At 35.7% G+C, this 20,391-nt stretch overlaps 1 protein-coding gene across 1 annotated transcript in view; it reads left to right on the plus strand.

Annotated features, from left to right (window-relative positions):
- Positions 1-20,391, plus strand: part of LOC107089192 (ephrin type-B receptor 1-B-like) — a 68,241-nt gene that overhangs the window by 6,288 nt on the left and 41,562 nt on the right. The window contains exons 2-5 of the mRNA XM_015381840.1: positions 3,541-3,759; positions 3,841-4,021; positions 13,831-13,986; positions 19,571-19,833. Of these exons, the coding sequence (XP_015237326.1) occupies positions 3,541-3,759; positions 3,841-4,021; positions 13,831-13,986; positions 19,571-19,833 (819 nt within the window). The remainder of the gene's footprint in view (positions 1-3,540; positions 3,760-3,840; positions 4,022-13,830; positions 13,987-19,570; positions 19,834-20,391) is intronic.

The following is a 20,391-nucleotide window of genomic DNA, read 5'->3' on the forward strand; positions in this document are numbered from 1 at the left end:
TGCACTGCTTAAGATGACTGAATAACAGAATTATTTAGTGTTCACTTTTTTTTTATTGTTAAAGACACCATATTCATCAGTTTACAATCCCCAATCATTTTTTTTGTCTTATCTTTTTCAAAAAATGCGACAGAGCAAGGTTCAGCGATACAGTATGTAACTTTTCTCTTCAGCTGAAGTTCATCAGTCCAGCATATGTGCATGGGCAGTATCTCCCACAGGTGCCATTTACACTTTTTTGTTGGTAGGGCAATGTAAACACGCAGGGAGCGATTCATAAGGAAGATTTATAAGAAAGGAGTATTTTCTGTTTTTTCTTTGTTCTGATTCTACATTAAATGTATTTAGTTAAAAATAAATTTATATAATCCTTTTTAACGTGCAAAATGTTTCTTTATTTGATGTGCTGTACTTTCTAAAATTGAGGCTACTTTCATTCTTTCTGTCTGTTACTTTGAGTAAATAAATCACTGCTGCATTTTAAGGCACTGTGGGGGGAAAGAAGCTTTGCTTTCTGCTAGAAGGACTTTGTGTTCCATTTTTCCATTTGGTGGAGTGTTGGCCTAATGGTTAGAGCAGTGCGCTTGTGCTCAGAAAAGGGTGCAAGTACAAGGTTCAAATCCCACAGCCTGCCCTCAGAGGCCTTGAGCAAGACCCTTAACCCCCCATTGCTCCCCAGGCACAACACAGTGGCAGCCCACTGCTCCCCAAGGGGATGGGTTAAGATGCAGAAGTGAATTACTATATTGTGAGATCAATGATGTTCAATTATTAATTTTTTTCTTTGGTCTGCATCTCGTATGATGATGAATCAACAATCATCTGTCATCAATGGTTGATAAATTCATCCAACCCTGATTATTCCAATAACTTGTAGTAAATTTCATTAATTGTTTGAACTACAGTAGATTTACATTAAGATCAGACCACAAGACTCAGTCTTCCCTCCACATGTTGAACAATTGACCATGACTCTTCAATAAAGACAGGATAAAATACCACAGTTAAGTAAATCAGTCAGTAATGTTTGTTTGCATTTCACTGTTAACAGACCAGAGTATCACAGATGCTGTACAAAAAAAAAAGCAATGAAATATCTGTGAGAATTTAGTGCCGATAAAAAAGATGAAAGACAATAAAAAACAAAGAAACTAAACTGTTAGCAGAAAGCCTTTGTAAAAAAGAATATATATTTTTTACTGCTTTTTAAAGATTCCAGAGAGTCAGCAAAACAATAAAAGACTGTTCGACAGCCTTTGTGTTATTCTGATGTCTTAAAAATACAATAATCTTAACTATTGAATAAAGACAGTGAGCAGCAGTATAGTTTGTAAGTGGATAAAAAAAATGCTGATTTTTAGTACTCTGTACATTAGAGATAGAATTTTAAAAGAAATCCTAAAATCTATTGTTTGGCAGTATAAAAAATATATGATAGGGCTCATATGCCATGGCTTGCTGGAATTTGTAAGTAGTCTTAGAATCCTATATGGCTTGGAGGAATAAAAGGGTTAATTTAAGCAAGCCAGTAAACACGGCATTGCAATAATCTAAATGAGATAACATGAATGGATGGATAATTCTCTCCAGTTCAGCTGAAGAGACGATATCAAAATCAAAGAAACCTCTAGAGCATTTCATACATGGTTTCAGCACAAGCTGAAATAGTAGATATTCAATAATACATCATGTACATGTGTCTAGATTAATCTAAAATAAATTAATTGATGGATGGCATTGTTGCACTTATTATCCCCCCCCCCCCCAAAAAAAAAAAAAAAAAAATCTATAAACTCTGGCTTTGGTGGTGCCTACAAAACATAAGCCAGTCCACTTATCCTAATTTCGAAAGCGGATTGTCTACTTGTTTGTCAATGAAACATTTTGCACACTTGCTGCCAGAATGTTTTAACGTGGGCTGCGCCTATGCTTGTCTGCTGCTGTGGCCTTTTTTTGAACTATTTGTTTACTCTTTTGTGTAAACTGGAGCATCAATGGCCAGAAAGATTCCTGACAAACCAGAAATATTTGTGGAAGCTAGAATAATTAACAAGACTGTTAATATTAGCTATAAGGATTGTATTTTTCTGATGGTAAAAAAATGACTTTATGTGTAAATGTTCTCATCATGGAATATTTTTATTACGAATATGCTGGATTACGTTTTATCCATAGACCCTTACGGACAAATGGAAAATAAACAATTTATAATAACTTCAAATTCAAAACAATTTATAATACGGCCTCAGGAAAGCTTCAAAGGTTGAAAGTCGAAGCTTTATTTTAAAATTTCTGATTTAACATGCTGCTATATCTTTATTATATATGCTTTGGTGCTCATGGCTTCCATAAAATAAACTTGGTGGTTGAAGTGTGGAGAATCTAAGCTTTCTAACGATGTCTAACATGTCCATATTGGTAAAAGTTTAACCGGTGTTATTTTCAAGTGTACTTCTGTGTTTAATGTAAAAACAGTAAGTTGTAGCAGCAGCAGCAAGAACACACTAAAAAACTGTAAATATAACATGGTGTTATAACCTTGGCAGAGCTCCCTCTTCTTATGGAGATTTCCTGCTGACCAGGTGCATCGCTACACTTTGCTGCCTCTCTAGGTGAAATACAAAATTACTGGTGGAGACCTTTCAAGCGTAGAGAACTTTTGCGAATGAGGGGGGACTGATACATGAGCACGATTCAAAAATACACAAACAGCCGTCTGACATATCTTCCACCACAGAATCCTCTTTCATGCCTTTAAGTATGCTGATCCTCATGTTATCTTAATGTTAAAGTGTTTTTAACCAATGTTTATGTCTCATAACGTTCCATTTCAGCCACTATCTCAGAAAATAAGTCATTATATGAAAAAATAACAATTGAGACTATTGATTCTTGATGTTGTTTAGAAATATTCCCTAAATGAAACAAAGCTGGCAGATATCCTACATGTGAGTCAAAATCCTGACGTCACCAAATATTCCATCAAGATATTTAAATCAGGATAAAGCAGTTGGACAAAAACATGCAAACTGGATAGGTGTTATATAAAGTTTACATGAGCTTTAATCAAGGTCTCAGGTTTTTCAAAGATGTTTTTACTGGCATTTGATCAATAATCTGAGATAAACTAGGATGGACCGTTTTATAGCTAAAAAGATACATTTTTTGATCCAGTCTTTATGAAATTATACATTTGGGTATCTTGTCTAACTTGGTCAGACCCTTATATTAGTCAATTGTTTTGCTTGTGACACTGCATTAATATCTAATGTTTGTTTCACCATGTTCACCATGTCTTTCTCACACCTTTATGTGTCAAAACTTTATTTTAACTTAACCCAAAAACTTTTGAATTTAAAACTAGTTTTATTCACATTGCCTATTGGTGCTTGTTATGTTATGCCTGACTGGTGTATAGAAGCAGTGCTTATTTGCATATATTTAATCAGTAATTTTCTAACATCAACAAAAAGCTGTTAATTTTATAATGGGATTCATGACCAATCATCATTTCAACTTTCAACCATCTATTTCCTTCAGGTGGACACCATTGCAGCAGATGAAAGTTTCTCCCAGGTGGATTTTGGGGGAAGGCTGATGAAAGTGAACACAGAGGTTCGAGGTTTTGGACCACTTTCCAAGGGAAAAGGCTTTTACTTGGCTTTCCAGGATCTGGGTGCTTGTATGTCCCTTTTGGCAGTAAGAGTTTTCTACAAGAAATGTCCAAGCATTGTGCAGAACTTTGCTTTTTTCCCAGAGGTATGCAGTAGAATCCGGAAAAGTTTCCATCCTTTTTAGTTTGGTTTAGACTGAGTTATTTTCTAATTCTTTTTCAACCAGACACTGACAGGAGCAGAGTCCACATCCTTGGTTATCTCCAGAGGAAGCTGTATTTCAAATGCTGAGGAGGTAGATGTGCCTATAAAGCTCTACTGTAATGGAGATGGAGAGTGGATGGTACCCATTGGCAGCTGCAGCTGCAAGGCAGGCTATGAACCCGACAATGGCAACGTGTGTCGAGGTAAGTCTTCAATTTAAAGAAGGTGCCGTGCTCATGAAAAATGTTTTGGACAAAAGAAAATGTCAGTTGTATTATACAGCAACATTAAAAGAATTCAAATGTGGTTTTGAAAATGCCGAACTGTAAACTCTTGCACGCCCCACATACAATTTACCAAGGCAGAGTGGCAGCAAATCAATATTGTGCAAACATGTTTCCAATAGTCTGTCATAGTAATGGCAGCAGTCAGCATCTGAAAGCAGCATGAGATGACAGATCATGCAAATGACCTTTAACTACTCAAAATATTGCCGTTATCATACATATATCATCAACTGTAAGATCCTGACTGAGCCTGTTTTATGAACAACTGTCTTTTGAGATTGTGTTCTATTTGTAATGCAATTTAAAACACAGTTATTTTTCAAAGTTTATGTGAACAGATCATAGCTTTGTAACATTAGCTGAAGAATTTCAAGCACATACATTCAACTAGAGAATAAAATTTATTTTTACCCAAGGTGGTAGCACATGATTTACCATATGTTAATATTTACTGAGCCACCCTTAGATAAATGTGGTACTAAAATGAATCTTCTGGCCTCCTTCCCCATTTCCTCTCAGAAATAGTACTCATCATTTCTTATTCTCCCTGGAGAATCTCATCTATTGTGCCTGAGTGTGTGTCTGTGTGGAGGTGTGGCCAAACATGTGTGTTAGTGTGGTGGACGGAACTTTGATGTATGCACTTCTGGTGAAATAAGTGGGAATTCGTCATCCAATGTTAATTACTTAAGTGTGTTCCTAACAGAAAGAAAGAAAGAAAGAAAGAAAGAAAGAAAGAAAGAAAGAAAGAAAGAAAGAAAGAAAGAAAGAAAGAAAGAAAGAAAGAAAGAACAGACTGATGGATAGCATCATATCTGCTGCTCATTAAATACAATGACAAATGTTTGTCATGCTGCTGGTCTCAGTTCGTGTTTTTTCATTCACATTGCATTATTTCATTTTTGTGATATTTAATCAGGTCTAAGTAAATCAGTCATCAGTCATGAGATAAATTTAAACACTAAAGAATGTAGCTTTGAAAACTAATTATTTAATACTAATGCAATTCTAAAAACCTCACATTTACAATTGAGCTAAACATGTTTGCATATCTAGTATGTATAAAATTGAAAGGTTAAATAGAGTAGAATAGAATCCACTGTAGGGAAATTCTGGTGTTTTTAGCAGCATAGACAAAGGTTATGACTTAAAAACGCTTAAAGGTTGAATAGCCTAAAAGCTTGAAAAATTTGAATTATTCTTCCTTCTTCTACTGCTTGTCCATCAAAGTCACGGATGACTGCTTTTCAATCTCCCATAGTCTGAGGGTGAAAGGCAGCGTACACTCTGGACAGGTCCCCAGTCTATTGCAGAAAATCTGAATCAACAACAGAATACACATTGGAATAGACTGTACAGTAAAGTAAAAACACATATCACAAAAAATAAATTCTATTCAAATCAGTAAATATTTTGTTATTTCTAAAGAGACATTAAATGCTGTAATAACGCATTAATTTTTTTTTCTTGTTTTTTGTTTTTTAATAAGTTGTCATATTTGTTAAACCTACTTCATTATCTTCCTTGTTTTTTTTTTCATGTTTGAAACAATATAATTGTTTCCAGACCATACCACAAACCCTGTTGAAAATATCGTACTCACTTTGTAAGACATCATTACTTTTCTATGGAACTGACTACAAGCCAACTTGGAGTCCTTATTTGTCATTTTATTTGATTGCATTAGGTCATGTATTGTAAAGTTTCTTTATCATTTACTTCAAATGGGAATAGTTGGCAATTGTATTTTTTTAAGCTGTTTCCTATTTAGAAGAAACCTTACCTTTGTTGTTTCACCTTTTTATTACCCAGTCCACATCCTGGGAGGTATTGTCTCTCAGATAGCGTACACAAAGGAGGAATCATGTTTAAGCATTAACAGAATTTATTCCAGTCATGTTAAACAATATCATTGATCCAGCCACAAATTGCAGAGGAAGACCTTCTATTAGGCTCTTACGTCTCAGCCATTCAGGGGAAAACCCACTGAAAAGGCTGAGAGCTTCTGCCATATTTCCCTTTTTATCTAAAAGTCAGCCAGGAAATGTCTCATCCAAAAGCCACAAGTCAGCATCTAGGCCTTCTCACAGCCTACATCATTACCATATGGAGTCGCTCTGGCCAGCATAAGAATGTCCACACACCCAATGTTGGCTGACTCACACAGAAGAGTGAACAGATATAGAAATAAACAGATGTAAAAGTTATTTATTAAAAACAGAATATAAGATAAAAAGAAATTAATCTTCAACACCTTAATCCAATTCTACCCGACTTTAATAGGACTAAGTTAATTTTGTGTTCAAGCGCCCAGAACAACTTACAGTATAGCTCAGAAAACACTTATTTTTTGAGGACCACTGAATTCTTAGACAATTGGCCACTTCCTTTTTTGGTTTTCATTTTTGCTTCTGTATTTCTTTGGCTTAAGGAAAATATTTAACTAAAACGTTGCATAGAATAAAGAAAAATGTAGGAGCCAGTAAATATTAAGGAAGCTACAAAGATGACCTAGACTGACTGGAACAGTCAGATTATATGACCAAAGATTTTTAGTATTTTAGGTTAAGTTCTCATAAACATCACATTGTCTGATTGATTGATTCCATCAAGATCATATTTAGGGATGCACTGATATGAAAAAAGGGCCAATATTGATATCAGATATTAATATTGCCATGATGCCAAAAAAATTATAGAAAAAAATGGTCACACAAATGTGGACCTTAGAAAAATGTATAAGAGTGACATAATATTGAAGAGTTAAAAGATAAACAATGAAATACCTGGAGAATAAATAACCCTATTTACAGCTATGGACATTTTTACTGTAATGGATATGTGAAAATATCAGCAACATCAGAGACGGGGAAAATGACAGCAGCATGTCATTTAACTGACTAAGGTTTATATCATTATATTTGCTTTTATTTGTTCATGCTCCCGGTGGTTGTCACCTTTCATGACTGTAGTCTTTGTCCACTTTACAATAAAAAGCCACAAAAGGCTGGACCTGTTTAAATTCACAGCCAAAACTCTTCCAGTCCCCTTATTTTCACGGACTTGGAAGTCTCCTGTCCAGGTAGACCATGTCCTTGGAAGATGTAGCCCATAAATTCGAATGCACCCACTGTTGGCTGGTTCCTCGTCATTTCTTTGCCCTTCATAAGAGTTTTCCTGGATTTCTGCATTTTTGTTTGTGGAGTTTTGCTTCTCTTGAAAGCCTTTGGATATTAAATCTGCAAGAAACCTGACACATACTGTGTATCATGAACACCTTTTAAACTCAGACTTTGGACAGATTTTATTTGTCATTTTGTTTACACAAGTGTAAAACATAAAGACATTTTGTTTGGAAACAGCTCACTAGACAATTTCATCTTTTAAAAGTGCAGCCTTGAAAAATAGTAGAAATTACTAAATTTACAGTTCTAACATTTTTTTTAATATATATATCAATAATAATAAAAAATAATAAAATACAATACAGTAACCCATTTTACAAAACATTCAGCAGTCTAATGGCAGTGGGGAAGAAACTGTTGTGGAATCTGCTGGACCTGCATCCAATGCTTCGAACTCTCTTCCCCGAGGGCAGCAGGGAGAACAGTCCATGGTGGGGGTGTGAGGGGTCATTTATGAATCATCTAAACATCATGATCAGTGCTAGTGTAATTGTTTAGTCCACAGCAGCCTTTTTTTTTATTTTTATTTTTTTATTATGATTCAGTGCACAGTTTTTAGTGTATTTTTTTCTGTCGGTTCTCTGGCTGAATGGTTAGAGAGTAAGACATTTTGTTCAATCCTCACAGTTACTCATGGTCCCTGAGCAAGATCCTTAACCCCAGAATGCTTCCTGGACACTGCAGGCTGTTCATTGCTCTCTAAAGGAAAGGTTATAAATGACTTCCTCTGCATCCCCTTAGGCTGTAAAATGGTTTGGTCCCTGACAAGAAAACTTTAAGAGACCAAGCAAAAATAAAACTAACATCATATTCTTATTAAGGGAAAAGGAGAAATACTTAAAATAATATGCCATAAACACATCTCTGCTGCAAAAATAATAGTTACCATGATTACCTGTAATAGGAAGAAGATGTCTGCCAGAATCACTACAAAAGTCAACACTATCCAAATGCAAGCGCATATGGTTGTTTCAGCCAGTGCTTCCAACCCTGCTGTGTTTGTATTAAAAGTAGGCTATCCACATCAAAGCTTCTGCGATTTTCAGGCTCAGTGTCACAATGGTTCCAAGACAGTATTAGATCATTTTATCAAGCTAAGTAAAGCAAGATTCTTTTTCACTATATAATTAATTTGTTGATGTTAGTATGGTGTAAACTGATCCTCAGAAGTCTTATAGCATTTAAGCCATTTATCTTTCATTGAGTATTCAAACTAAAGACAGGTTCAACAGACATCTGATTTCTGTGATGCTATGTCAACATACAGCTCCCTGATATTCTCACTATTAAAAAAGAGATAAATGGTTTTATAGGCCAGTATTTGTCTTGTGTGTCTTTCCAAAGTTGGCATCTTTTTGGTTCATGCCAATCAGCTGATAACAACTTGGCAGGAAGCTGGACCCACTCCTGGAACAGATGGTAATCTTTTTGTGAGGGTTTGCGCATGTCAAGGCACAGAGTTGGCATTTGTTTAGCACCAGATCCACATATTGTGCAAACCATATGGCGCAACTGGATTGTGATCAAACTCGTGTGTGTGCATATTTTTATGTGTAATTCTGAATGCATTTAATAAAATTTTCTATGTATTGATAATTTGACCCTTTACAAAAATATAGTTTATGTATACATATGCCATGTGCATGCACACATTACTAGCACAGTGTTTGAGATACACTGAACAATTTTATTTTTAGCTCTTAGCTTTCTACAGCTCCCTAACTTTACATCACAATTTTGAAAAATGTTTTTTAAATGCTTTTCAGATCTACCAGAATGATATGATTTGGCCAGAGATTTTATGAAGAAAGTTCCCTATTATTAGTTATTATTAGGTATTTGTTTTTAACTGAGTGATCATCTTGGAATCAGATATTAATAAGTTCCTACCAATCAGTGAGCCCCTGGGAAGGCACTGAAGAGCAAGTTGCCTACCAGTCAGTGTAACAATGCATCTTGACTCATTGGTAAAGCTAGAATTATTCATCAATTGATAATTATTCATGTTAATTATGTCTGCCAGTGTTTACAATATGTGTAGCAATGTCTAATCTTTCTCTCCTTTCTGGTTAAGTAAATATTGTGCAGAGTCAGAGAAAACTAATAAAACTTAGACGTCCTGACAATAAAAAATAACTATATGCAATGCATTATTATTCTAGTTCTGTTATTTTAGTAAAATCTGTGCACAAAATCATTAAACCCAAACTCAGATATTTTGCATTTTGGGTTTCAGTGGTTTGACATATGTTCACACTTGGACACACACAGATGGCTGTACGGTATCAAGAGGTAAATGATAAAGAGAGGGAGCAAGACTTGTTGCCATGGTGACACACCTCACGTGTATGAGCAGGGTTGTTGAATAAATGACCTTGACAAGCCAGATGTTTATCTGCCTTTTCAAGGAAAGGGAAAAAATGGAAGACAGCATTATAGTGTGCCACAAACCATGTAAGGGAAACGGGAACCACTTGGGAGGTGGTGCTTTGGTCAGAGGAGACCTAAATTAAACTTTTCGGTCGACCTGATTAACATTGCATGTAAAAACAGAAGCTGACACTACATATGAAAATACCCTAAACAGCTGAAAAAAAAAAAAAAAAAAAACATTGGTAGGTGGCAGCATTATGCTAAGATTTCTGTTTAAAGCATGAAAAGTAAAGCTTGTCAAAGTATGAGATGACAACGCTTATTACAAGGCAATATTTAAAGAAAATCTATTGGAAGCTGCAAGGTTCTAGACTGAGATCAAGATCAATCACAAACAGGACAACAACCTTGAATGTATAGCCACAGCAGCAACAAAATATTATAGATTCAAGCATTTTCATGTGTTAGAATTGATTAATCTAGTTTTTATGTAAAGTGTAAGTCTAGTTATCACCTTAGTTAATCTTGAAGAACTTGAAATAAAGACGAATTAGCTTTTAACAAATTTCACGCCGTTGAAATGTGTTCAAACCAATTCACAATCCAAAGTCAAGAGGTGAATAAAATGATTTAGTACGATCATATTTTATTTAAGGATTTTCTCAATCAGAATTCAACACCTATTAGTCAATTGATTCCTAAACTTCTGTGATTGTTCCTTTGAAAATAATTAAAAGGTGTAGCTTCTTTAGGCATGGTTTTTAAAACAATGGTGCTATCTTGACAATTAGCTCCAGAACATACATGAGCTGTTAATCATCTGCTCTTTGTAGCCTCCACCGCAGTGCTGCAAGTGGGCTGGTATGCAACAGTTTGCAGTACCATCCCTTGCTCAGTGTTCAGGGACTTATTCCTATATGTACCGCATACCTGAATTGCTGCACCTGCAACTGTACCTGTTGCACCAGGCACAGCAACTTACTTGACACCTGTGGGTGGAGCAGCAGTGTTAGGTAAAATAATAGAGCTTAAGTAGCTTTGGTTTTTTGAGGCCAGACCTAAAACTGAGATAAAACATATTTCACAGAAGGAAATGCCAATGAGCCAACTGAAATCTTAAAGGGGTCATAGAATGCAAAACCTTATAAATGAATAGCGATAGTTCAGTGGCTGAAATGGACGTACAGAGAAGTTCAAACCCCATTGACACCTCCTTTATCTGGAAATCTCACAATACTAAACTTCCACCATAAAACGAGTGACTTCAGACGAAGCACCGAGTTGACGTCAACTCGGGGTTGTTGCCGTATTTGGTTCTGGCCTGTACTTTTGTCACGCCCCGAAATTGACATACAGACCAGCCCACCGGTTCACTATCGTAAATGCTGTGTTCCAGGCTGCACAGAGAAAGGGGAACATTTTCACATTCTTCCCAAGGATCTGAAGACTCGGCAGGCATGGATAATTTTTGTCTATCAGAAGATCCCTGCAAAGGCTGATGCAGCACCAAAGCTGGCGGCTCGGTTCTGCTGCACTGTATTCGACAGTTTCTTTAATTCCCCCCAGACATTTTTTTTTTTTTTTAAATGGACGTCTTTTAAAAAAAGGACATCTGGTCACCCTACCATATCAACAATTTTATGTTTCAGTGAGTGAGTGTTTGTTGCTATAATATGTCTTTGCTCAGCAGCTTCGCTCGTTGTAAACCAACCAGTCAGCGCACAGCTAAATATTCATGAGCATACCATAAAAGGAAGAAAACCTGTTGTTTCATTCTAGGGCTTTTAACCAGGCTTACATTAGGGCTCATAGAACAGCAAATATGCCATTTTCAGCCCAACCAATGTTACACACCCTTTCAGAGACCTGAAGGACCGGCACCAAATACCCTATATAATCATTCTATGACAACTTTAAGGCAGAGATATAATTTCTTTGCTTTTAAAAATCTTTTGTTTTACATCTTACCTTTTTTTTTTTTTTTACAGTATGAGCCTTTTTAATTAGATCTATAGATCAATAGACTGATCTATATAAAAATATTACCCATGTTTTTGTTGCATTTGTGTCATTTTTCTTCCTTACGCACACTTTCAGTCTATCTTCTTTGAATGACGTTTTTTATGGAGTATTACTTAAAGGGCAAGTAAATGTGTTTCTTGTTCTTGCCACCTAGAGAACAGGAACACATGTCTTGATTCTTGTGAATTATGTAGCAAGTGGTTAAAGCACTATCGACCCACACTGTCACTTGTCATTGTTAGTAGTGGTCTTTATAAAGTTTATTAAGTTTCAAAAAAACAAGTTCATAGATTAAAGGCCAAATCCTCTGGGCAATTAACCATGCTTCATTATCACAGCAACATATTCAGGCAGTTTATAATTAAATATGCATGCATGAGATCAAAAATGTAGCAGCATTTTTGGCTGTTCAACTATCAAAGTGGGATTATGAATGCAGAACAAGCATTTCTGAGGCAGCATTTGTGAACTTTGACTGAAGTTGTAAGAAGTTCTACAGATTAATGAACTTTGTGCTTTTAAAAGGATTATTATACCTCTTGATTTTGTTAGTCATGTTTATTCACACAAATTTCTTTTAAATATTTTCTCCAACCCTGCCACTTGAATATGCTGAAGGGATTTGATAACCTCAAATCGAGGCTCTCCTATTTTCTGAATATGAAATATTGAGTCCTCCATTTTTTTCCCTCAATGTTTCTCTTATTCCTTGTGGACTCTGGAGCATGTAATAAAACGACATGGATGCAAACCAAATAAAAAGTCCAGGCTCTGCTCAAGTCTCTGGATAAATCAAGGAAGGATAAAGTTTCTGTCTATAAATCAAAACTCATGAGGCATCTATGTTCTAATAAAAGGCAACATGGAGGATATCTGATACTATTTGTTGCAGAGTTCCCCTTCTATTACTGCACACTTTTATAGTTGTATTGAGAGCAAATATAAGTCAAACTTTTCAGTGAGTTGAATGCAGTTATTTATGAATAGGAAAATCTTTTAGTGCATATGTTTTGCTGCATTGCATAGGTAGTAGTTGTTAAAGCATTGTTAGACTCTGTTACCCCATGGTTTTGAATATAGAAGCAAGTAATGCTCATTTTCATATTCTGTCTGTAACTGCAATGATTTTCTCGTCCTTTATGTTAAAACTGCATTACTAGCATCTTTTGGAGTTAGTATAGCATTCACCCCGCTATTATGCCTTAAATATGCCCTGGTCTCACAAACTTAATTTGACATTGGCTGAAAACCCTGAACTTATTGTGAAAAGGTTATTTTAACATAACAGGGCCAACAGTTGCGTCGGATGCATGCAGGAGTTTTCCCTGCAACCGGAGGGTTGTTGGTCTAAGCCCCGTCTCTGGATTTTGGTGTTATGTCCTTGGGCAAGACACTTCACCGTTATTGCCTACTGATGGTGGTCAAAGGACCAGATGGTACCAGTGTACGGGAGCCTTTCTGTTTTAATATGGATTATAAAACAAAGAGAGACCTTTTGCAAAACCTGTATGTTCTGCTGCATTCATAAGATTTGGACTGCATGTAAAGAACATATTTTGGAAGGAAAAAATATGGACATCTTCTATAGTCTAAAATATTTTTGCAAAAATCTTTGCAATTTAAATCACTGCCTAATTTAGCATAATAGGTATTATGCAGTTTGTCGGAATACCCATTAAATTTAGAAGCTAATGCTTTTCTCAAAATTGCTTGAACTACATGTATATAGATGTCTTAGAGGCCTATGTTTTGGTCATGATAGAAAAGATGAAATTGAGTTCTTTTCTGTTCTTCTTTTACATCTGTGTATCTTTGTGGACATGTTGGTATTTGTTAGAGGATATATTTTTCTATTTTAGTACCTGTTCTCAGGATTTTTCATATCTGGATCTGTTAATCCCGATTATTGTTTATATAAATTGTAAATTGATATTGCACATTAATCTTTTGTGAACTACAACTTCATTTCTTCTACATTTTCTGATAAACAGAGAGTATAATCACTCAGCATCCCTCTTTCTGCCATGTTAGATTTTTAAAACCTGTGTTTTTATCAAGTCAGATGGGACATAAGAATTGGAGTTTGCTGTTTTTCTTCAATGTTCAGAGGTCAAAGTTGCATTTTGTTCTGTAATCTCTTCACAGCTTGTCCTCAGGGCACCTTTAAGTCATCCCAGGGGGCAGGATTATGTCAGCAGTGCCCGCTCAACAGTCGCTCCACCATTGAAGCCGCCACCCTCTGTGGTTGTCGGAATGGATATTACCGTGGAGACATGGACAAACCAGAGGACATGTGTACCAGTGAGTCAACACATATAATTACAATCTCAGCACACCTTTCAGTTAGGTGCCAAGATGACTGGTCCAGGCTTAAAACCCCAGGAGGAGACATATTAGAACACAAGCTGACACCACCGGCTGTAGAATATTTCATAATTAAATGAAAATCCAGCATCTACCTTGATTTATTATTCTGCATATAAATGTATGCACCTCCATCAGAGAGCTAAAACACACACACACACACACACACACACACACACACACACACACACACACACACACACACACACACACACACACACACATATAGATATTCTTTAAGAGATTTGGGGAGCAGTAAGTAATAACGTTGCCACACTGTTCAGCCTCTCAATCTGGTTTGAATATGAGTTTATTGTGTAGAAGAGTCTATGCTGCAATGCAAGACAAAGCAGTGAGTTTGAGAAAGGCAGCCCCTCCATTCCTCAGAGATGTGGTGTAAGTAGGTTAAAACATGAATCATTTTGGACTCTGAAACAGAGTGTGTACCGTGTGTACTGCTGTACAAGTATGCAATCACTCATGGGTTTTTGTGCAGTTCCCAGTGACCTGAATACATCTTTATATTTTGAGGGATCAAAACCACTTCTGTTTCATTCATATTTAGGAATTATTGTCTTTATATAGATTTAGTCTCCTCAAAAATAATAAACAAAGCCCTCAGGGATACACTCTATGTAATTTTTGAACAATACTTTTTATCTAAAGTAATATTTGTCTAAACAGCTAAATGTATGGTTCACATATTTTTGTAGCTATTGAAACCTGCAGTTACATTCCAAACACATTTCTAGTAACAGATTCATTTTTCTTTTTTTCTTTTTTTGCTATTAAAACCACTTTCTTTGAGGCATAGCTTCAACAAGATTACTGAAACATCCCTTAAAGAACGTGGTCCATATTAGCATGACAGCATCATGCTTTTGCTGGAGATTTGTTGGCTGCACATTCAGATCTCTCTTCTGGATTTAGATTTGGTGACTGTGGAGGTCCTGGAGTAAACTGAATTATTGAGATCATTTAAACATTATTTCATGTTGTATTTTAATAGTCCCCATCAGAAGATTGATAGACTATGGTTACAAGGAATAGATATGGTCAGCACTCAGAGGCACCGTGGTGTTATAATATTGACTAATATTGTGTGCTCTATAATTGCCTGAAAGTGTGCTTAACAGTTTTACAGCAAAGAAAATGTTACAGTTGTTCATTTTTTTTTCCTGATGAGGGATTTTTGGCTACTTTCATAATGTTTTTTTTATTGAATCAAAAAGGACATGTGCTTAAAAAAGTTGAGAAAATATTCCTCACTGCAAAATCATTTGTAGGACATAAGAGGCAGACTAAAAAAGGTTTTTAAAGAAGAACTATTTGTCATATGTTCTGTAGGTCGGCCATTGTTTTATTACAGCAGAGAAGGCCCAGACGAAAGGCAGACCTCAACACATGGAAATAACAGTGATAGAGAGAAAACATCAAATTTGCCAGTGAGAGTGTCAGGTGTCATGCACTCACCCTGCACAGCTCTTTAAATTACTTCAGCACTTTCATTTCAAAGGCAAAACCAAAACAAATCAGGTTACAATGTTCTTTCTTTCTTCTGCATCAGAATATATGCTTCTTGTTTTCTTAGCATTGCATTTTACAGTATCTTGCTGTTTGCTGTGTTTGTTGAATGAACATCTTTTTTTATGTAGGAAAAACTAACTCAGCTCAACTCAGTTACATACCTGGATTAACATATTTGTGTATGACTCTAAATAGACTGTACAAGGGCACAACTTAGATTATTTTAGTCTCGCACTGTTTATCCTTTGATTTTGCTGAGGCCCCGTCCTTGGGTGTCTCTTTAAGAATTACAAGCTAAGACATATTCCACAGGGTCGTCTCATCTTATGACTCTTTGATTTAGCATACACCAAGGCTGAACATCCGTTTCATCTCAAATGCTCTTGTTTCGCATGCGTCACACTCAGTGTGATGTGTTTGCACTGTCAAGGAGAAGTGAGCCTGCCAGGCTTAACCTTGTGAAAACTCTTGTGTGCTTTGAAGACATACTTTGACACTGAGTGAAAACTGATACTGAGTCACTTGTAAAAGACAATGATTGTTAGGCCATTTTATGAATGTCAGAGAAGGTGCTTCCTTAAGCCCAAATTCTGCTTACAAGGAAGAGCTGAGCTTAACGGGACAGAAAATATATGTAGTTGTCACAGCAAAAAAACTGAATAACAAAAAAGGCTCAACAATCACATCATTTAAAATGTAAAAACATTTATTTGGTTTAAGCAGTCTGCAAAGAAAGGACAATAGAATGAGTAATTACTGTTTCTTTACTTTGTATTTTATTTCATCACAGAAAGCAACAAAGCTGGGCTTCCAAAGAAGGACATCTAGTAATTAAAACATTCCTTTTATTCAATTTACTTCTAGCAAACCAAATGCAAGTTTCCATACAGTATGTCTAATTCCATACTTAAGCCAAGCTAATTTGACTGAAAAACATAGTCTTTTTAATTTAAACTCTGTTCATTTGATTAGTATTCTTCTCTCCACAAAGACCTTGTCTTTTGTAACATATATGGAAACGTATAATTAAACGCTACAAACAATTTGAGACTCTGCTTTTCTGCCTGTGCATTAGCTTGTTACCTCTTTTTTTCTTTTTGATCCTGAAGAAAAGAGTATTTGTTCCAGAAAAAACAGCGTCACTGAATTGCTTGACCCCGATTTCTGCTTCCACTGTTCTATGGTCAAGACCCGATGGGTCAAAGCACAGAAAAATGTTCCTTTTGACAGAAAAGAATAAGGTTTCCTTTTTCCCATTTATAAGTTTTAAGTGGCAATTTTGCAGGCTTTCTCTTGCATGATCCAAGACGAGGCGTATTGCTTGATTAGGTTAGCTTTTCATAAAAGATGTTTAAATATGATTACATCCTTGACCTTCCTTATGGATTTAATCCAACATTGAATTGTAGAAAGTGCTTTAAAGTATTACATGTGTTCATGATCATTGCCTTTTTGTATAAATGTGGTTGGCATTTGCCCTGTAAACCTTTTTCTCCATATGTATTCTATAGTTAATGAAGATCTTTTTCTACAAGGATTTAAATATTTTCAAATTTACAATGTTCATAACAGAGGGAGGCCAAAAGGCCTCAAAAGATAAAACAACTGTTCTGTTCACAATTCACCTTACATCTCCTCCAATCTGTAAATGCTGGATTTAGTCATTTTTGCAATTACAATTTCTAAGGGGTCTAATTACAGTAGTTGTCAAAATAATCATATTACACCTAGTAGCAGTTTTATCCTTGTTTTTCTGCTCCTATTTAAAGTTTAGGTATCTACAGTTAATCCCCTTTCACAGTATACTTCAAGGCACTTTTTTTCCTGACTCAGTAAGTAAGGTAGTCACAGCCCCAAACCAACTAAGCCTCAAACTTTGAGGGTTTAAGGAATAACTTAAAGGTCATAAATGCTATTTTTTTGTTTGGTTTTGTTTTTTTTGGTTTCTTTTTCTTCATTTTTTTTTTATTTGCCTACTAGAATGTTCACAGCAAGTAGGTGATGCAATCACTCTACTTGATTTTGACCAGTTAGTCAACCAGCAACATGACTGCTGCACTAAGTTCTGTTTATCATGAGTGTTTTACTGACACCTCTGCATCATGATCTCCAGATGTATAGAATGTTGTTTCCTTTGGTGTTTATGGTTTGGGCATATCCTTGTTGTTTAGTGTGCCCCACAGGTCTTGCCATATTGTTAAATTCTTAGATTGTTTTTGTATTCAGGTCTTTTTACGCTCAAATTTAGTTTCTCTTCGATATTTTGTTAAATTTTTTCCTTGGTTGATTGATTTAATTTATCTCTGCAAAGCTCCATTTGTATTATTAGTCTCCTTCCCTCAGCCTCCGTGCTTTACTTTAGATTCTCCTCATTATGCTTTGATTATATCAGTGGCTTCCTATGTCTTTGACTTCAGTATTTAAGTCAACTGTTGACCTGTTTTCACCACACAATCCTTCAGTTAGACTGCTTATTATCTTCTCATTTATATATATATATACTGTATATAACCATGCATACTGTCTTGTCTTTGCTGCTAACTTCACTTAAAGTTCAAACATTTCCTTATTTTAGGACATAATTGCCCTGTTGGTTACAACCAAAACCCCATCACATAAAATTCTCATACAGATATATTAAGGCAGTGCTATCATCAGCAATATGTCATACTACACCTCCAATCATCTTGTGCTACTTACGAGATTTTGAGACTCACTGCAGTATGAAATATAGCTCTCTCTGCTCTTGATTTGTTAATAAAAAAGCTCAGAAATTGCTGAATTCTATGGGTTTATAAATAAAATGTTTTATGGAAAATGGTTAAAACAGATAGCGAGCTCTATGAACAGGCAGCACTGAAAGGGGGATGGGAAAAAGGTGTTGGCTGGAGCTCTGAAGATGTAACTCTCCCGTTTTGTTTTGGATGCCGGGCGATTTTAAAATCACAGGCACTTGATTAAAGAACATGTTTCACATATTAAATTGTAGGATCTCTGAAAGTTATTTTCTAACATACAACTATGACAGTAAGGTGCATGATTGGTGAGTCATTGAGTCCTCAAGGTGTAAGCACAGTTATATGAACCCATAATAAAATCTTATATAGTAGTTTTACCTAAATTGAAATATATAATTGTTGTTTGTTTTTGTATTTCTAACATATAAAATTGTTTTAAAGGTTCTTTATTAATATCTATTTCATACTACAGTGCCTTTAAAAAAAACTTTTATATATGTATGTATAAATATATATATATATATATGGAAGAACCTCTCTTTAATCAATTCTTTTAACCACCAATCCCTCACCTTTGTTTTGGTATTCTTCAGTCTATCCTTCCTATATAGACCTGCAAAGAATTACAGGTCTAAACTCAGTTTGATCCCACTTAGGTTAAAAGAATTGTGTGCAAATATTTAAGATACTCTAAAACCTCTTTTTATGACTAAAAATTCAATAAAAAACAATCCTTAATAACAGTTAATTAAATTAGTCTTGAGAAGTGAAAAAAACTCTTATCTGAATCACTGAACTTAATTGTGTCTCCCTTGACCACACACCACTGCTGTTTGGAGAAATTCTAACTCCGGCTATTGCAAAGTAAGAAAAAAAAATGAAATCCAGTTATTGTTCTATGTTTGCCTGGCTAGATTACCGGTAATAGTGGCCTCTATTTAGCTAAGCCATACAATCATTTGGAGAAGCTTCTAAAAAAAATCTTTGTTGAAGAAAATGTAAATAAAATCTACTATAAGCAGCTTACTGTTGTCGCTTTCAGATAGAAACAAACATGTTCATGTTTTAATGTTCTACTGATTACATGCATTCAGGACTTGAGTTTAACTCTAAGCTGAAATTTTAGTTTGCACAGTTGATAGCTTCACCAGGCTCGTTTGCAGTGAGTAACAACTCGGTTTATAGAGAGTCCAACACAGGAAACATATATTTTTATTCTTCACTGACATATATCTTCCTTTCAATTTCTATTTCAGGCGTTCCTTCTGCTCCTCGCAATGTGCTCTCAGAGGTGAATCAGACATCAGTGATCTTGGAGTGGAACTCTCCACGCGATACTGGGCACCGTGAGGATCTGTCATATAACGTGGTGTGCAGGCGGTGCCACAGCAGCGAGCGGCGGGCTTGCCAGCCTTGTGATGACAGCGTGGTTTATGCTCCAGGCAAGGAGGCGTTGAAGGAAACAAGGGTCGAGATCAGCAGGCTTCGTGCTCACACCTCGTACACATTTGACATTCAGGTTTGTGTCTTCAAATGTGTTAAGTTGGTTTTGTTAGGAAATCCAAGCCTAGGGTGATTATCTCTGAGTACCAAGAAAGTTTTCAAGCTTAAGATCCATCTTATGTTGAGTATTAGTTTCTTTGAGTGTTTTTTGCAAAAAAAACTGCATCTTTGCATGTTTTCTATTTTAAAAACTGTCTCCTCTATTTAAAGTTCCTGTCATCTTCTGTTTTAAATGCAAATGGATACTAAATATTCACTAAGTTGCTCAGAGACAGGACATAGATACTTGCTGACCTGCAGGCTTTTATGCAAAATCTGCAATTATATCTCTCAGCTTACAAGGTCACCTTAAAGTCTGCAAAGCCAGTTCTGTGGTAAACCTTAAATCTACCACCATCTGGCTCCTATACTGCCCAATTTTAGGACACCCTGCATTTAAAATGGGACATATAAGGCCTCTAAGACCTCCAGAGTAAAATGAATGTTAAATATGTGCACATAGTTGTTAGAATACTTGGCTTCATTGCCATTGATTTTAGAATATGAAATGTAGGATTACAAGAGTAATGGCTGA

The sequence above is a fragment of the Cyprinodon variegatus genome, unplaced genomic scaffold (genome assembly GCF_000732505.1).
Source record: "Cyprinodon variegatus isolate N-32 unplaced genomic scaffold, C_variegatus-1.0 Scaffold243, whole genome shotgun sequence".
NCBI lineage: Eukaryota > Metazoa > Chordata > Actinopteri > Cyprinodontiformes > Cyprinodontidae > Cyprinodon > Cyprinodon variegatus.